The 19296-nt window shown below is 36.8% G+C and overlaps 1 protein-coding gene across 1 annotated transcript; it reads right to left on the bottom strand.

Moving 5' to 3' along the window:
• Positions 1-4676: 4676 nt before the first annotated feature.
• LOC111336414 (calnexin) lies at positions 4677-18271 on the bottom strand. The gene is made up of 19 exons (XM_022942520.2): positions 17951-18271; positions 17755-17876; positions 15423-15481; positions 14743-14807; positions 14230-14306; positions 13826-13907; positions 13454-13522; positions 12320-12676; positions 11791-11902; positions 9145-9257; positions 8520-8594; positions 7328-7431; positions 7114-7159; positions 6735-6857; positions 6445-6513; positions 6276-6332; positions 5928-5957; positions 5680-5747; positions 4677-5187 (listed from the first exon to the last, which is right to left on the bottom strand). The coding sequence occupies exons 1-19, from the start codon at positions 18089-18091 to the stop codon at positions 5154-5156; spliced, it is 1803 nt and encodes a 600-aa protein (XP_022798255.2). The 5' UTR covers positions 18092-18271; the 3' UTR covers positions 4677-5153.
• Positions 18272-19296: the final 1025 nt, after the last annotated feature.

The raw sequence follows: 19296 nt of genomic DNA, 5'->3' as shown, positions 1-19296 counted from the left end.
GACTGCCTCAAGTCGGGAAAACATGCACTTGATTTAAGAATAGATGATGGGAAATGGCTTCAGGCGAAGATACTAAAGGAACGTAAAGTCGATCGCGTGAAACTTAAGGATCTAACAGTTCAATGTAAAGAATTTGGCCCTCACGAGTATGTCTGAGCGATCGCCCTCTTTTTTAAGACACGAGTGGCGGATTTTCAGTTTGTGTAGTTCGCTCAGTACTGGTTGTGTTTCTATTAAATTCCAGTGTCTCATGAGAATTTGCTTTAGGTTTGGCACTGATGGTTGGTATTGTTTTATAAAAGGCAAGATTCGTTGGTTCGTCTTCGGTTTCTGTTGAAGAGCTAGTTTCATGTTTTTGAAATTCACCTCTGAGAGGGTTGTGTTAATGAGGCCCTCTGGGTAGCCTCTCTTTAGCAAATGCGCTTTGAAATTTGCAATTTTCTCCTCGAATATTGTTTGAGAGGAGTTTGTTCTGAAAAGTCAAAGGGCCTCTCCTTTCATTAAGCCTTTCTTAACTCCTTGTGGGTGACAGGAACTATAGTGTGTATACTGAAATGTCTCAGTTTGTTTAAAATGAGTACGCACATCAAGAATTGCGTCCTTTTCGAATCGTTCGCCTTTATAGATGTAGGTGTCCAGGAATGTTGTTTCCTTATCGGAAATTTCAGCCGTAAATTTTATTGTTGGATGATGATTGTTTGCTTTTTCAATGAAACGTTGTATTCTTGCTTTGTTTGTACTCCATAGCGAGAAGATGTCGTCTATAACGTTTCCAAACAAGCGGTTTCTCAACTGAGAAATTATTTCTAGAACACGCATTTACCCGGCGTTGACAAAGTTCCAAGTCATACTTTGGCTTTGGGAACGGTATCAAGGCTTTCCGACCGTTTGTAAGCATTTCTGATCTGGCAATCTTTCTGGATATCTTAAGTCTTTTTTACATGTACCCCAGCAGCAATACCTAGTTGCAACCATTTTAGAAAGTTAGAGCATTCTTTGAGCGAAAATAGTCTTGCTTCTGACACGTTTCGCATACAAGTCCTTGTAAAGACTCGAGTGTTTGTCCTAGACCAGCGGGGGGTCCAAAGAGGACATATCTACTTTTATTAAAAACTGGATCATTGAATAATGCAATTCAAGACTTTTCATTGGCTTAGCCATTATGGTATATGAGCCAATATCCCATAAACTACGATATGGTAAGCGTACGCGTAAGCTTAAAATTAAAAGAGAGCTAAAAATTTAATAAAATTTAATAATTTAATGCAGCGTTTTTAATAAAACAGTTATTCCACTCATTGAAAAAGCAAACAATCATCATCCAACAATAAAATTTACGGCTGAAATTTCCGATAAGGAAACAACATTCCTGGACACCTACATCTATAAAGGCGAACGATTCGAAAAGGACGCAATTCTTGATGTGCGTACTCATTTTAAACAAACTGAGACATTTCAGTATACACACTATAGTTCCTGTCACCCACAAGGAGTTAAGAAAGGCTTAATGAAAGGAGAGGCCCTTTGACTTTTCAGAACAAACTCCTCTCAAACAATATTCGAGGAGAAAATTGCAAATTTCAAAGCGCATTTGCTAAAGAGAGGCTACCCAGAGGGCCTCATTAACACAACCCTCTCAGAGGTGAATTTCAAAAACATGAAACTAGCTCTTCAACAGAAACCGAAGACGAACCAACGAATCTTGCCTTTTATAAAACAATACCAACCATCAGTGCCAAACCTAAAGCAAATTCTCATGAGACACTGGAATTTAATAGAAACACAACCAGTACTGAGCGAACTACACAAACTGAAAATCCGCCACTCGTGTCTTAAAAAAGAGGGCGATCGCTCAGACATACTCGTGAGGGCCAAATTCTTTACATTGAACTGTTAGATCCTTAAGTTTCACGCGATCGACTTTACGTTCCTTTAGTATCTTCGCCTGAAGCCATTTCCCATCATCTATTCTTAAATCAAGTGCATGTTTTCCCGACTTGAGGCAGTCACGAACACGTGCGATGAGGTCTGTTCGTTTTCCGCTTAATTTCAAACCTCTACACTTTAACCAACGCTTCAATTGTGTGTTTGTATAGTTCTCTTGAATTGCAGAGAGATTGTCCTCAAAATTTCATATTTGCCCTCGAAGCTTCGCTTCTCGGCCAAATATTCATTTTTCGGATAATCTCTCAGCCGCGGACATTATCAGCCGACATACCAAACGCCCGAAGGGGTTTATTTACTAAATATACCATAATCTAATATCTGTACATTGTAACATCCGGTTTCTTCTTACAAAATAAAGTCGAAAAGATTTGTCTAATATCTTGGTCGTTTTTTTAATAAAACAATTATTCCACTCACGCTTGTTGGATATGAGATGATTATAGCCAACTCGGCGCTATCCGCCTCGTTGGCTATCTATCATCTCATATCTAACGCGCGCTCGTAAAATAATTGTTAATTAGACGTTTTGTTGTTATCGCTGAGTATTTTTACGAGTTGTGCCGTATTTTGAGGAGCCCGTAGGGCGAGTCAAAATACAAATAACGAGTAAAACTACTCAGCGATACTACACAACAAAACTTCTAATAAGTTATTATCCAACACGCCAAACTGTTATTTCAGTGCGGGTGAATTTCGCGGATATTTATTTACGGGGAGTGCGTGACAGAAGTATGCGAAGTGGAACGGAATTGGCGCGTTATCGTAAGAAATTTCCTGGTCGTCTAGCTGTTTTTCTTCGTTCGATTTATCTAATAAACTTGGATGTATATTTGCCACCCATTCTGACTCTTTGTCGTCGGAAATATGATTCAAATTGTCCGCCATTTGTTTTTTTCGTAATTACAATCCAATTCTTTGCTTGCGCAATGCGAGAAAACCTGTTTAACCGGTACTCTAGAGTACAAATACCGCGTGATATTTGTACTCGTCTATGGCGTTATTTGTACTCTATGAAGTGCAGTTGGATAATAATTAATGTAATATTATTACATTTTGAAGTTAACGTTCCTGCCTGTCTTTTTAACCGTAGCATTCCTTTGGTATGGAAAGGAGAATCTGTTCAACAATCAAAATTTTTAAGTTGGCATTAATTTTCTTTATTCTCATATCCTTAACCACTTACTCCTTACAATGTTATCCCTGAATCACATATTGAGGTTACGAGAATGAAGAAAATGATTACCAACTAAAGATACTCTTGGTTACTAAGCAAATTCTCCTTACAATGAATATATGAAGTTCGTATAATTTGAACTGCGGTATTAGATACGTATGATGCACGATCCTCGCAGTAGAGAGCGCTCTCTACTGCGAGGATCGTGCATCATACGCAAATTCCCCTTGTTAGCACCTTAGGAAATATATAGGGAAAAGTATGGAGAATATGCACACTGACATTAGGGTGTAAAGTGTCAATGAAAGATCCTGCAATATTACTGTAATGAGATGTTGGTCACTGATAGGGTTTAGGGGTGAAGTAGGTTCCCTTTCAACCCTGCTTTAGGGATCTATATCTCACAATACCTACTCCACGAGTAGCCAACCCATTTTTTCTTTTGGGGGGGGGGGGGGATGCAGGGGAAAGGAGAATCGCTTAACATCTGAAGGAATGGCAGCCAAGAAGACTATCACATGACTAGCCTCCAGTGCAAGTGTCTTATTAGGGTGAGTTAATGTTAAGCAACCGATAGTTTATTTAACAAGCCATGTTTAATTTGGTGTCAGAGTCAACTGTAGGGGGAGGGGGGCAGGAAGGGACAAGAAGACGTCCAAATATTCACTCACCAATCCCAGCCCCTCTCCTTACTTTAGTCTGTCACTCACCCCCTTAGTACAAATTTCTTTCTCTACCGTGCCTTCTGCTGCCATCAAAATCAAAGATTGTGGCCATGTTTTTTGCTAAGAAAATAATGAGCACTTGCTAGCCCAAATTACGCCTGCTCTGCAGGCTATCATGTGACATCTACTAATCATCTGACATCTTACCAAGCAGACTGAGACAATCAAAAAGTTTTTATTAAAATGACAACATTCTGTTGCAGCAAATTCTTAAAGAGTTAACACAAATAGATTAAATGTAAAAGATGACTAAAAATGTGGATGGTCTAACTGAAAAACAAACAAAAAATAAAAACATACCTAGTGTATGAAAAATGCCATAAATTAAACATGTCACATCAATTGTATTTTACGCTAAACTGTGGTTAGTTAACCAAAGTAGCCCAAAGCTTGTGAGCTTGTCTAACCCTGCATTATAGGGAATATGCTACAATGATTCATCCAATAAATATATAGAGAAAAAAAAATAATGTGAAGAACACTCTTCTGCACTTTCCAAACAGTTCTATCACTTACATTAAATAAAACTGTCCTTCTGTAAATTAGTTAACAGAATCAAGTTTGAAGGTTAAGCCACCAGCTTGGATAGAAAAACTACTCTTGGACCCTTGTGTTTGTTTAAATGCTTATTAGCCCTTTTAAGTCTAGGAAGACTGGTTTTTACTTATAACTTCTATTTCTTTACTAATAGATTCAAAACATCAGTCTGTAAACTAACTCTCTTGCTGAATGGAGGCAGGGGAGCTAGCTTATGAGCCAACCGAACAGTCTTAACCATAACAAAGGATAATGTTACAAACAAACAAACAAAATGGCAGCAAAAAAAAAAATTGCAAAATCACACATAGTTTACTCATCTTCAACCTACAACTAGAAGAGACCCTTTTGACTACTCTACAATCACATCTGGTGATGATCTGAGATCACTTTAAACAACACCAAATACAAGGGAACATTTTCTCCAGTGCAGGTGACATAAACATGATACACCTAGTAGTTCCATGTTAAACACATCTGACTCAATCGCATAGCTATTTGACGATCCTAGCATAGTCTCAACAAAATTTTTAGCTGCAGTAGCTGCCATATGAAAGACTGGCATTTGTTCTGCACAGCCTTTCAAAATTCCAAAATGATTGGCTCCCAAAGGTGTCATGCTCCTTTTGGTCCACGCAGTAAGACAAGCCCTTCACACTAAAAAGAAAGAAGGCAATCAAAATACACTCTTGTCAAACAATAATCCTTGTAGCATTGTCAGTGGAGATGTCAGAAGTCCTGTAGAGAGCAGAGGGGAACTGTGACAAATACTAGTTATCCTTCCTTGTTCTTCGTCTTGTCCTCCTGAAATTCAAAACATGACACAAATTAAACAAGAATAAAATTAATGGATATACACTTTAACTCATTACACCCTAACATCAGAATACATACTCTCCATACTGTTCTCTATACATTTCCTAAGGTGCTGAGAAGGAGAATTTGTTCAACAATCGAGGGCTTAATTCAGTTGGTGACCATTTTCTAAAATTCTCATGACCTTAAATGTGTGATTCTGGGGAGATAACTTAAGGAGAAATCAGATGTTAGTCACTGGCCTTAAATGTGTGATTCTGGGGAGATAATGTAAGGAGAAATCAGATGTTAGTCACTCTTAAAGGTTGAAATGGAGGAATTCCCTAGCTGTGGGAGTGTTAGTCCAACGAAGTGAAGAGCTTGCATGAGTTTATAAAAAATTGAGGCATTTTTCAAAGCAGTTTAAAGTTGGTCTAGCTACACAGTCATCCTTCCAAGAAAGCTTCCATTGACAAGAGTACCATGTTCTCAATTTCTAACCTTTCAGTTTCCTCTTCATCAACTTCATCCTTGCCAGCTGTCTCTTCTTCCTCGTTGCCCTCTGCCGTCTAGAGGATCAAAAAGCCAATTTAATTCATTTTCCACCCCAAAGTCTGTTGGAGATGTTCCAAGACACAGTATCGCGTGTATTTAGTTCTCTTAAAATTCAGCAGGAGGTTCACTTTAAATTCTTTTTTTAAGGGAATAAAAGAAAACAGTATTGAGAGAGACAGTTCAGTTTTACACACCTTTTCTTCTTCTTCATTTTTCTCTTCAGCCTGAAAGAAGAAAACACAAAGCTGGTTAAAATACAATGTTCTGTTTGACTTTTAATTGTTCCAGCATACGAAATTCTACATAGAACTCTCAAACTCCAAGCGAAGACAAAATGGAGTTCACCTTACAGTATTAAAACAATTTCAAGGAGAATGGGTGAAGAGGGGAAAACATCAGTTGGTGGACTCTGTTTGATTAAATGTCAAATTCTTGGAGCTGACCTTAAGCAAAATGTATGGCATACAGTGCTGAAAATTGACGTTTAGATCTAGAGAGTGAAACAGTGACTTACAAAAGGCAAAATTAATTTTAAACCTCACCTCCTCATCACCTGCTGCTGTTTCCTCTTCTTCTTCTTCTTCTTCTTTCGTCTCTGCCTGTGTATGTAGAATGTTATAGAGAACCATCTTAGTGATTTACAAATTCAAATTACATCAAAATGTTCAGACTGAGAAGTGTTTGTCTCTAGAAAATTGCTTGACACACCACCTCGTTTTCATCAGCTGGAACATCTTCAGTTGGTTCATCCGTCTTCTTCTTCTTAGCAGCAGCATCACCCTGAAACCAACCATCAGTCAATTACCGCTAAATTTAAACACAAACTTCCAAGAATAGACTGCTTAAAAGAGGATTTGAAACAATTCATGTGGCTAGAATCTTATTAGAGATAAGGATTCTAAGTGTAGGATTATTTTGACTCTTAAAATAAAAACTTTTTTTCTTCCCTGAAATAGTTGGTACCTTCAGAAACAAATAGTCTCTCGAGATATACACTGTACCTTACTTCCAGGGAAACAGCAGGCTGCAATAAGCACAAATGGCAAGATTACAACGATGACAAAGAGCACCCAAAGCCATGGCCGCTCATTAGTTGCCTCCAGTAAGTTACTCACAACTCCACCCTTGGAAGAAGACACAAACAAAAGAGTTAATAACAAGGACCACTTTAGCAAAATTTGTTCACCACCAATACCCTGAAGAACAACAAGAAGACAAAGCCTTCAAATTTATGCAGCAAGACTATTGTTTCCTGGAAGAGAAAAACTGATGGTGTAAGTTTGTACAGTAACTCGTGAAATGAGATAGAGCAAAAAATAGAGCCAATTGTAAAACAAATGCTGCACAATCAAATGAAAAAGTAAGGAACACAGGATCTACCTCTTCATCTCCTCCATATGTTTCTTTAACATTTTTCTTCACCCAGCTAGAACAGAAAATGAATTCTTCATTTCAAAAGAAAGAAATCTGTGAATTTTTTTTTTTTTTTATTACTACAAACACAAATAGATTACCCTTCCTGTTCCTCACACTATAACCTTTTTTTCTCCTGGGGTGGAGTCTCTGGGCTAAGCAAGTTCAAGATTCACCATACCTGTCAGAGGCCCACTTATCGGCAACAGACTTGTCACTGGTGATAATGAAGTTATCGAAAAGTATATCTGGAGTCATGGACCAGAGTTCCAAACCAACAGCTGCCTGAAGTAGAGGAAACAAAACCATCAGTTACTGATTTGTTTGACAAGTAGTAATAATCCTTTGCATCCTAACATCGACATCCAAATTCTCCATCTACTCCTCAACACATTCCCTTTGGATAAAGGGGGTAAGTTCCTAATTAAAAAGAAACTGTGGTGCTGTGTCGGTGGGGGTAATAAGGTAATTTGGTAATATCAACTAAGTTGAAATCGTAAATTGGCCACCACAAAGAGTTAAAAAGCTGACATTTTGAGCGTTGGCCATTCGTCAGAGCGTCCTTTGCTCTGACAAGGGCTAACACTCGAAATGTCAGCTTTTTAACTCTTTATGGTGGCCAATTTACAATTTCAACTTTGTTGATATTACCAAATTACATTCCCTTTGGCAATGACAAAGAGAATTTGTTTAACAATCAAGACCTTCTTAGGTTGGCAATCTTTCCCTTTATTCTCAAGATTTTAATGAACGATTCAGCAGTATTCTTCAGGGCTTGCTACCAACTTTTCAACTTACTAGCCAAGTGGCTAGTGACAACTTAGATGTTACAACAATTTCAGTTTGTTTACTAGCCAAACTGGCTAGTGGAAATAAAAAACCACTAGTTTAAAGGGAATTTCTACAAATCTGTGGCTAGTTGGCTACCATTAGTGTTGAGCCCTGATAATTGCTTGGAGAAATAAGATGCTAGTTGCTATTAGGGTTTAAAGGGTAATCCTCACACTCCCAAGTTCTGGTAGCTAATTCTCTTTCATTTCTTTGTTGACTGTTTAAGAGAATTTTACATTTAGGATAAAGCTGTCATACCATGCCTGCTGTATACATCAAAATTGCAAGAAAATGTAATGAAAGATCACCCCAAGGAAAGCCAAAAACAAAATCAGATTAAAATTTAATAATTTGTATTGTGGTGGTGCATTTAACAAATGATTTTAAAAATTGATAAAATTGTTTCTGCAATCATCTTCCTAAATTAATCATCCCACAGAAGACATCAGAATCTAAAAAGACTTCTGTCAACAAAGTAAGAAGTTTCCATTTCAAGTCAGTCGTTAATCTCCAAATAAACAAATTCAGTTGATTTCACTTACAATGGAAGTCATCTTAAAAGGTTCCTTATCTTCAAAGTAATCAGGATTATCAATTTTTCTTGGCTTCCAAATACCCTGCAAAATGTTCACATGTACAAGATATTGTCAAAACCATGATAACTGAGAGACAAAATTATACATCTACTTGAACACAACCATATTATTGGTATCAGTTACTGAAGCCTGCCAACCAGGGATTTCATTAGAAGCTGGCAACTGGCAAATTCTGGTGGCTAATCTCCACAGCAGACCTGGCTACAATGGCCATTCCACCTCCTGGTTTTTGCATGTTTTTTAAAAGACATTCAACATTATTCTTAGGGCAGTCATCAATAAAGGTGTTTTTTGTTGATACTTTGTCTCCTTTTTGGTCGTTGGGTGATTTTTGTAACAGGTTCTAGGATTTCAATCAACAACATAACCGGTTCACTCTGCACCATATTGAATGGAAAGAAGAGAAAGACTGCTGACAAATCTGCCTAGATTACCCCTGAACCGTATTCTGCCTATTTTTGTCCTAATATATGCCTACTTCTGAAATGAATGAAATCCCTGCACAACCCATCTACTCCATCCATTTTGATACAATAATGAGAACCTAAGAGTCAACCAACGCATTACTTACTTTGTAGTCAGCATTATCAACCAGTGGTGGTGACCATTTGCCTTTGTATGCAGGATTATCTATAAGAGGGGCCTTCCACTCTCCACAACCACTCTTTTCACATTTAGGGTTTGCTGAAGACAACAGCAACATCCAGAATGTAATTCTCACTCAATGAAGTTTGCACATTTACATGTAAAAATACAATTTACCATATGTATTGCCAGAAGAAAGCAATTAATATCTGTTCATTTAACTTAAAAACAAAACAAAAAAACACCTCATCTATATCCTTGCCTCCAAGATTGTGACAGAGAAACAATCAAACAAATGAGACAATCCTAATTACTTAAAGTGCCCTTGAGATCAAAGTTTTCGTACATAATTTTTTTTCGTTTTTGTGTTCAGTGTGTCTCCTTCACCTACTCTGCCAAATTTCAGTTTAGACCGAGCACCAGAAATATCTTTTTTAAGGCTGTTAAATTCACAATTTCACATCTGCCATTATTTGATCATGTTCTGGAAGTTGATCGCAGGACTCAGAGGAAGTGACGTCAAAGGCTCAATGCAAAAATCTCACATGGCAAAATGTCAAGTAAACATAACAGAGTGCTTTACTCTATTCTTACAAAAACTAAATAAAAATGACTGGGCATTGATGCGTAATTCAAAGCTGAAGTAATCGTGCAGACCATGCTGCAGGTATTTCTCTGCATCGGAGCCTTTAGAATAGATCAGAGCGGGAAAAACGGATGCGATTTGTGCGACCTTGGCGAGTAACCTTCAATCCTACAGAAATATTTGTGATCTACTCCGAACACTTCTCGGAGGACTGTTTCGAGAGATCTGTGTACTTTGAAGGATCTAGGCTAAGAATTATTTTGGGTTCAGTGCCTACCGTTCAAGAAGAGAAGGGACAAGAAAACCGTCCTCAGTGCAATCTCGACGCCAGAAGGCGAAGTCTACGAATCCACATTGATTTTGTCACCTATACATATGAGCTGATCAATATCCACCTTTAACAACTCTCTGACAGAATACCTTACACAAAGGAAAGTACTTGGTGAACATTGTAAATAAGAATGATAAAATAGCCAAATTGAGGATTGAGATTTCTGACCTCAAAGAGCTCACTTTTATACAAGAAATGAAAAATATAATTATGTGCTCTGATTCTAAAAAAAGCTGGCTTTAATATCAGCGAAAGCAGAACAAACAGCTTAAGACACAGAGTGTAAAAACACTTCACAATGTAGGCTTGCAGCCAAAAACCAAGAAAATGAAAATTTCTTTAAAAACCTGTCAAACTATCAACCATCTGACAGCCAAGTCAGCGTGCTACGAAAGGATCTCAAATTCAATCCAACAACCGTGACAAACGAATTTAAAATCAGGCCAACTTTTGCGAAATTTATTCGCAAGACGAATGTGCCTCCGTTACACCTTTCAGGGACAAAACAAAGAACCACTTCTGTTTCATATCAAACTGAATGCCACCGGTTCAGTCTTCTATTGCCCTTCAGAACTACTTGGAAAATTGTCATAACGCTACTTGCAGACTGCGTCCAAGCCAAAAACTGCTTTGTAATGCAATGAGGTCACAGTTCTAAAAGAGTTGAAACAAACCCTGCTTTAGACCTCACCGAAGCCTCACAACAATAGTCATCCTGAATAAGACAGAAAAAACAAAAGAGGCCAAAGTGCAACTCAACAACAGAGTTCACTTCAAACCTCTCAAAGCACCGATAGTAAAAAACACGTAGGAAAGGGTTGATGAGATCATTGACCAAATGCATTGGGGAAAACACATTGATAGCTTAGAAATGGCTTTCACAAACTCCCAATAACTGCCTTCAGATACACAATTAGCCATTGCCGAAAACTATTTTAACTAATTACCCGATCATTTCTTACATAAAAGGAAAATCCCTTATGACAAGCAAAAAATACAGTTCGAAGGCGATACCAAGCAATGCCACCACAGAAGCCACATAGGGGGTCTGTGCCGTTCTGTGTTTAATCGTTATTCGCACGGCAAAAATTCATTGTTTGTCAGCGCAAAACTATCCACAGAAGCTTCAGATGATTTCTGGGACAATTCATCGTCTGAAAAAGTCAACATTTCCCGACTGACAACAAAACAGTTCTTAAAAAAGTAATATGTGTGATTCTCTGTGCAGCGAACAAAGAGAGTTGTGACAAAGCAAAGCATAAGTTTGTTGAGCCTTTGACGTCATGATGACATTCTTGCGGGCTTGGTTGGAACATGTTATCAGCAATGGCAGACGATTTTTGGACGACTTTGAAGCGGTAAAAATTGGTCATCGCAGGTTTGTTTGAGTTTTTAATGGCAAAAAGGGTCTTAACTTCAACATTGTGTAAACAATTTGGGCCAAAACAAAATGGTCAATTTTTTTCTCAGAGGCACTTTAATGATGATGATGATGTGGCATTTTTATATATGGTAATATCCAGTACTATTCTCTGATGCACTTTATAACACTTTGCAGGGAATTTTGACCAGACTACATTGGGCATTTTACAATTCTTGAAAGGAAACTTTGCAGGTGACCCCAATTTTTGAAATTTGGGAAACACGGAGAGACCACAAGAAGTGCATTAAGAGAGCAGAACTCACTTCACAGAAACAACAGATTAAAGTCTTACCAATCTGTGGCGCTTCCCATTCGCCATCCTCCTCTTCATCCCAGTCATCAGGTTTGACGCTGTTTGGATCAGGGACATACTCTGGCTCATCATCCAGCCAATCATCAGGTTTCTAAAAATTCCAAATAATAGATGCTATTACAAAAAAAAAAACAAAACTATTGACAAGATGAAAACATCTACTAGAACTAACTTGGAACACTTTTTAGGTCAGCCTCTGAGATTTTTATTTTTACTGATCCATAACCCCAGGCTCCACCCATAAATCAATATCAGGAGAACCCCAGCATGTCAAATAACAATAGCTCCAACCGGATCAGAAAAATTTCCTAGATCAAGATGACCACTTCAACCTGATAAGTTTGAGTATTCTCACTACCTGTTTGCTGGATAATGTAGAAATATTACAGGGAGCAATTATCTGTTAATAACTTCTCCAAGTTAAAAGGTTAATAACAATTTCTCGTTAGCAAGGAGTTATGGAAAGTGTCTACTCAGAATTTAAACAAAAGAAAAAAACTAATCAAACCTTTGCATCAGGATCAGAAATTTTAGCAGGAGCATCTTCATCCCAATCATCGGGCTTCTCAGCATCGGGATCAGGAATTTTTTCTCTCTCATCCCAGTCATCTGGTTTTTTGTCATGTGGATCATCGATCTCCTTAGGGGGGTTGACTGGCGGAGTCACATCTTCCAACAAGTTTCCTGAACTCACGCTTGTTTGGTCCACAAATACTTCAAATGAATTGTCAGGTTGCACTACCAAGGTGAATAAGTGTGTCTTTTTGCCATCAAAAACATTCTGGAAGTTTCCAGTAGGTTTCTTTGCATGTTTTTCTTCATATTCGCCAGTCTTTGGATTCTTATGTCTAAAGATGAAGTGTAGCTGAAAGAAGGTAAAAAAAAATTAAAGAAGTCAAGGAGATATTTTTATTGTCTTGCCAGAAGCATCCCCATGAGATTGATTTCCCTGGAGGCACATAATTGCTGCTCGGATTAAAGAGAAACTGGAACCAAAATAGGAAAAAACCAAAATCCACATCAGATACCAAATCTGAAAACATGCGAGTATTTTTGACCAAAACTGAAAACCAAAAGCTAAAAAAGGAAAATTTGCAAACAACAAAGAACACCAAAACCAAACAAATCAAAGTTATTTGGCACAAAAACAAAAAAGCTGATCTAAAAAGTAGCCAAACCACAAAAAATCCTAATGCCAGGTGTCCTGCCCACTGCTAGGATCATCAACATGGAAAGGGTCATGTGCATAGATAACATAAGATCAAGAGATAATAAATTTTTAGTGTAGAAATAAAATTAAAGGAGACAGAATGACATTTTTTTCTGCATCTTGTCACTAGGATCTTATGTAACAGGTGTCCTGCACATAGCTAGGAACAGCAATGTCAAAAAGCATCACTTCTTAAAACCCTGGGAGAAGGGGAAAACATGTACTCCATTACTCATTCATTCACTGGCCCTGATTTATTTTATTTCCTATCCTGCCAGTAAGTTTCTGACAAAGCTGTTTTAATTCCCTTTGTTTCTAGCCACAAACTTGACTATGATAAAGAGATTTTTTAATCAATTCCAAGACAGGTGACATAAATTGATAAAAGCTTGGTTTGCAAGTATTTAAGTAAAATAATATGTTGCACTGTACCTTCTTGTCTTCACCACATTTATCAGGACCAAACATAATGGTGTAGGGACTTTTATCATGGAATGTTTTCTATAAAAAAAAAAACAAAAACTGTAAATTACATACTGTATGAGAAATTAAAGATAAAAAAAACACTTTTTTCACAAAAACTTTCTTAAAATTAGTTGATTTTGATGAACTATGTCTAAAATACAGGTGAAAATTGAAAAAAATGCATTGAACAGTTACACAGTAAATGCTTTGAACCAAGGAGCACACAGTGAATCATTTAGTGTAATTGTGCAGGTGAGAGTCATATTAAATGGACTGTTGCTTTAGTGAGACAGCGATGGATGTTCTCACAACCTGAGAAGTAGTTATCTGCCTCCTTACCAGGTCAAAAGAGTCTTGTTGAGAAAGAAGTTTGACATAAGCACCACCACATTCCATTGCCTGCTGAAATTTTACTTCATACCTTAAAGGAAAATTTAAAAAAGTTACAATTTTTCTTTTTATGGCAAACCATTCAAAATCAAACTTTAGCAATCATGGGCTTCTTAAGTATGGGCTTGGATTAGCATGTTTTGAGGGTGAGAAAACTGAGCTATAAACAGTCACCTTGTCAGTTTGTGGTTTGATCTTAACACAAATATCCTACTCCTGTGTCAGGTACTTGTGGTTTTCTGAGTGTAACAGTGACAGTTTTGAGTAGGAACTGAAACTAAGCTATTACGAATTAACCCTTGATAATAGGTGACAACCAGGATAAACAGAAAATTATTCTACCAGATACTTACTGGACCACAAATGGCTTGTCCTTGAAATCAAAAGGCTTACTCAGCATGGCTGAAATAGCATGGTGTCTTGCCTTAGACTGAAGAAAAGTTCAAATTACAGATAGTAAGAGATCTAATATCTGTAAAATTCAAAGGATGTATCAATTTGGTCCAGAGTTGACCAGTGACCCTAACTTACAGTATCCCTTGATCCATCTATATCAAGAGTTTTTGTTACTGTTTACTTGGCATATTGCAAAATTAACAAATTGATCTTCTCTGTCAGATTTGCAAGTCGTTTGTAAAGGACATTTCTTCACTTTGTCTACAATGTGCAGACCACTTTCATAAATGGCTGCCAAATTAATATTCTTTTGTTTAAATTTAAATTAGCCTTTCTGGCCTCGGCTAATTTAAATTTAAACAAAAGAATATTAATTCGGCAGCCATTTATGAAAGTGGTCAATGAGTACACGATTGCTGGTAACTGAGAGGTTATTTTAAGTTTATGAAAAAAAAAGCCATTCAGAAAACCTTGAGAACAAGTCCCAGATCCCCACTGAATAACTTGGTGGCAGGCTCCTCAAATGACCATTCACCTATTGGGCAAGTGAAATTATATGTAAAAGTCTGCTACAGTGCCATTGCACAAAACAGAATTTGCCCATCACAAAAACACACAGAGCATGCCTCAAAGTGCTGAGCAACATCTCTACCATTTTTAAGAGCAAGACAGAAAAATTAAAACAAGAAATACAAAAATGACATGAAAACATAACATTAAATAATTAAAAGAAACCTTTGCCATTAAACTATTCTCTGAAAATTATGGGTATGAGAGAAAGGCTCTTGTTCAATACAAAAAGCTCTAAAACTGACTGACAAAAATTTTAAATCAAAATATCTACCCTAGATATCATAGGAACATTTAAGGGCAGTTAAGTGTTCTCTTTTTGGTTTATCAAACACCCCCAATAAAATGAGGTAAACAATTACAGAAAACATTTTTTCTCTAGCAGTAAGTCTCTTGGAGAGATTTAATAGACAAAGTACCCCTATACAATGAAGTACTCTTACTAGCTGGGTGTTGCCTTGGGGATCTTACTGACATTGAAACAATGCTTTTTTCTTTCCCATAATTTACTCAGGTTACCAACAGTCAGTATTTCAAGTTCTTTAGTTTTTTTGCACAAAAAAAAAAACCCCCAACTTACCATCATATTTGGCAATTTCAACATCAACTCCATCTTTCTTGGCTTGAGATTTCAACCATCTGTTGTTACAGAGATAGAGTTTATCTTTTTGTTCAAATGCAACAAAACATAAATGAAGTATATAAAGGTGAAAATGTATAAAAACATTGATGTAAATCAAAGACTCTTAACTCTTCAACCTTAAGAGTGACTAGCAAGTACATGCAATTTCTCCTTACAATATCACACTCAAATTACACGTGAAGGTTACAAGAATGAACAAAATTATCACCAACTGAAGGAGCTCACAATTGTTAAGCAACTCTCCTAATCAGCACACTTGGAAATGTGTAGAGAACAGTATAGAGAATATGCATACCGATCCTTGGGTCTACAGGGTTAAAGCTGGGCGTATCTCATCCAATAAGCATTTCACATTGTTACAGCATATAATAATAATAATAATAATAATAATAATAATAATAATAATAATAATAATAATAATAATAGTTAATGTACATTTATTTTTTACTCCATGGCTCACAGGTTACGGTTTTCGCCCTGTGCTGCCTGATTAGAATGTAGCATTCATTTGATTTCTCTGCGACATAATAATAATAATAATAATAATAATAATAATAATAATAATAATAATAATCTTTTATATAAAGCTGTTTCTCTACTGAACCAACAGCACTTTACAACAGTGAATGATGCAAAATTAAGAGAAAAGCTTAAAAAACAGCTAAGGATTCTTACAATTCCATGTAATTTTTAAAAAGGTATGTCTTAAGAGTAGATTTAAAAGATTCTGTTGACTTTGAACAAAATCATTTCTGACCATTGTTGGTATTTTAACAGAAATAAACTAATCTTTTTGGTTTCTACGAGTTATATACTAAAGCAATTTTTCACCTCAGCGTCAGTAAAAGTGGTGGATATTTGATAAGCTGCAAGACAGCTTTGTTAATATCCACCACTGATCACCTCCACTTCGGTGAATAATTGTTCACTACTGTGGCATGCTGATAAGGGTAGTCTCAGATGTTTTGCCAGTCTGAGGTGATTTGGATGAAGGAAAATACTTAATGCAATCAACTAGCACATCACATACATTCCCTACGCCACTCTTGTAAGTAACCTTTCCATCCCCCAAGATCTAATGAGTGATTCTCTAAGCTCTTTGTCATCCATCAATTGTACTTTGAGATCTAAGAATTTGGTGGTCAATCAAACAGTATCCTGGCTGAAAATGTTTTCACACACTTTAAGTACTTCTTTCTTAAAAAGAAACATGACCACATGTGCAGCTTGTTCAACAATGAATTCTTACAATATTATTTTATACTTGACAGAGAAACCAGTATTTTTGCAATGATAAGTTTATTAGGAAACTTTGTGTGAGAAAAAGATGCCAGGGAATTGAAAGCAAACTTATGATGCACTTTGAGCATTCCAAATTAAAAGAGGTTTTCAAGCATGTCTTGGTATGCTTCAAGACACCACAATATTTTTTTTGGTCCAGACAATTTTGTTCCTCATACTCAGTAGTAGCCCACATATTGCAACCTGTTGCCTACTAAAACAGCTTTTATTGTTTCTCTGAGAAGCAAACTGAGTTGCTGGGATCTCATTGGTTAATTGCCACACAAAAAGTTATGTATTCTGTAGATACATCTGCTACACACCAAAAAAGATTCTGCAAATTAATCACAAGCTTTATCCGAAAAAAAAACTTTTGTCATTAAGGTCTTTTCTTTTTTTCCTCCTTTCTTAAAGCATTCTTTTTTTTTTTTACACACATATGTGCTTGGAACACTCCCTTGTTCTACAATAGTAAAACTGATTATGTATGCCTTAAAAAACATAGCAAATGTCAGAGTCTTGCACCTGTTGGGCTAGATTCCTGAAAAAATTCGCATAGCACTAGTTATCTATAGATTCCCTAACAAAGCAATTCGATTCTTTCCATTTCTCAAAAATCAAGACAACATATGTATTGCTTATCTAACAAGGAAATAAATGTGAGAAACAAAAATTTGGGCGTGATGAGTTAACAAAAAATATAGTACATTTGTCCAGCCACTCAAAGAGAAACATCATAAATGCCACGACTTTGTCAAAGGTGCACAGCATACAATAAAGGAGAAAAGAAATGTGATTATAGCAGTTTGTAAAACGAAAACTACGCTACTGTATAAACATCAAGCCCTCGTGCAAACTTCCTTTTGCAAGACAGCCTATCATACGTTTTCAAACCGGCGATCGCTTTAATGCAGGCTACTAGGAAAGGCTGTAACAGTAGGCAGAGAATGATTTAAACACACGCAATCTAAAAAGGAATGGTGCTTACCTGTTCTGAAATTCGCCACGGATTGCAAAAGGTTCGGAAAAAAATACCGAGTCTTCATTTTCAAGACTGATAACTGGCGGTTTGTACGGTTCAATTTCAGGTGCCTTCTTTTTCTCCTTGCCCTGCAAAACGTTACCGTCGATGACTAAGTTTGAGCAGCGATTTTTATCAGGTATTCATTTATTTTGATACTTACTTTATCTTCTGGTTCGCTTTCCCCATCGCTGTCCAAATCTTCTTCATCTTCGACCTCCACTTCGTCAGCTGCAGCCCATGATGACAAAGTGCAAAGTAGTACTACAAGTCCTAAGTACACGAGTAACTCTTTAAGCCGCATACTGATAAAATTTTGCGATATTTCTGAAAAATTCCGATATTTTTTGATAGTTTAGAGTCTAGAAGAGAAATACAAGAAAATTGAAGAGTCACGCCGCTGGAATACGGCAGAAAGAAATTCAAATGCAACGCGTGGACGTAACTGAATGGTCAAAGTCAGCGACACATGGCTTCTAAGCCGTGCGAGACTGGGACCAGTTTTGTACTTAGCCAATCACAGGGCTTGTACTATCGGACTATTGTGAAAGTAAAAAACTTCCGATTCACAGTGATAATCAGCTGACTATGAGAAACTTCATGTCGAAGAGGTGAGATAATTTGTATTTACTGGTATTTGAACATACATAAATCATGGGACTAAAGCATTTCCTTAAATTAAACCACGTTAGAGTCAAAGTCTTTGCTCTCTTTTTTTAAAGTCAAAATACTTGTAGCATAAATAGAATAAATTAGAAGAAAACATCTTCATGTCATGAAAGGACACTGTCATTGCAAACAGGATTATCATACTTTCGACAGAATAATAAGTCAGTTAATGCAACTCAATTCATCAACACATTTCCTCTTTACTCCCAGTCTAAAAGTTTATTAATGCAACAATTTGGAGACCTACAGCATTTGTGAACATTTTATACTGTTAAAGGTAACAGTTTTTCACACTCAGTTAATAATGATTCAATTAGAAATATTTTTATTTCTAAAACTTTAAGTTTGATTACCAAGCTAAGAAAAAAGTACATTCAAGTACCCACAATCACCTCTTAGTTATATTCAAGCTATAGCAGAATTATCGTTTAAATTTACTTGTGGATAAAACTTAGAAGGGCTGCTGAGAATAATCAAGATTAGTATATACCAAAACAGTGGATAGCATTGAAGGCGCACTCTGATTGGCAAGTCAAACTCTGAATATCCTTTTCTATTTACCTCCGAGCAGCTCGGGAAAAAATGGCGCCCCGGTTTGCATCCATGACAAGCAAAGAAATCACTCAAATTAACTATGGTGGTGTATATTATCTCACTGTTTTAGTATATACTAAAACAACTATTCACCTCAGTGTCGGTGGTTAGCGGTGGATATTTATCTTGCCACTTCACAGCCACCACTAACCACCTCCACTTTGGTGAATAGTTGTTAACTAAACTTAGTCTAGTAGAAATAATGAATCCACAACCATTTCACTTCCAGCATCTCATTAGTAACTC

Source organism: Stylophora pistillata, chromosome 9, assembly GCF_964205215.1.
Source record: "Stylophora pistillata chromosome 9, jaStyPist1.2, whole genome shotgun sequence".
Taxonomy (NCBI): Eukaryota; Metazoa; Cnidaria; class Anthozoa; order Scleractinia; family Pocilloporidae; genus Stylophora; species Stylophora pistillata.
Note: the sequence above shows the minus strand (reverse complement) of the source record. Positions and strands in the feature narration are given on the sequence as shown.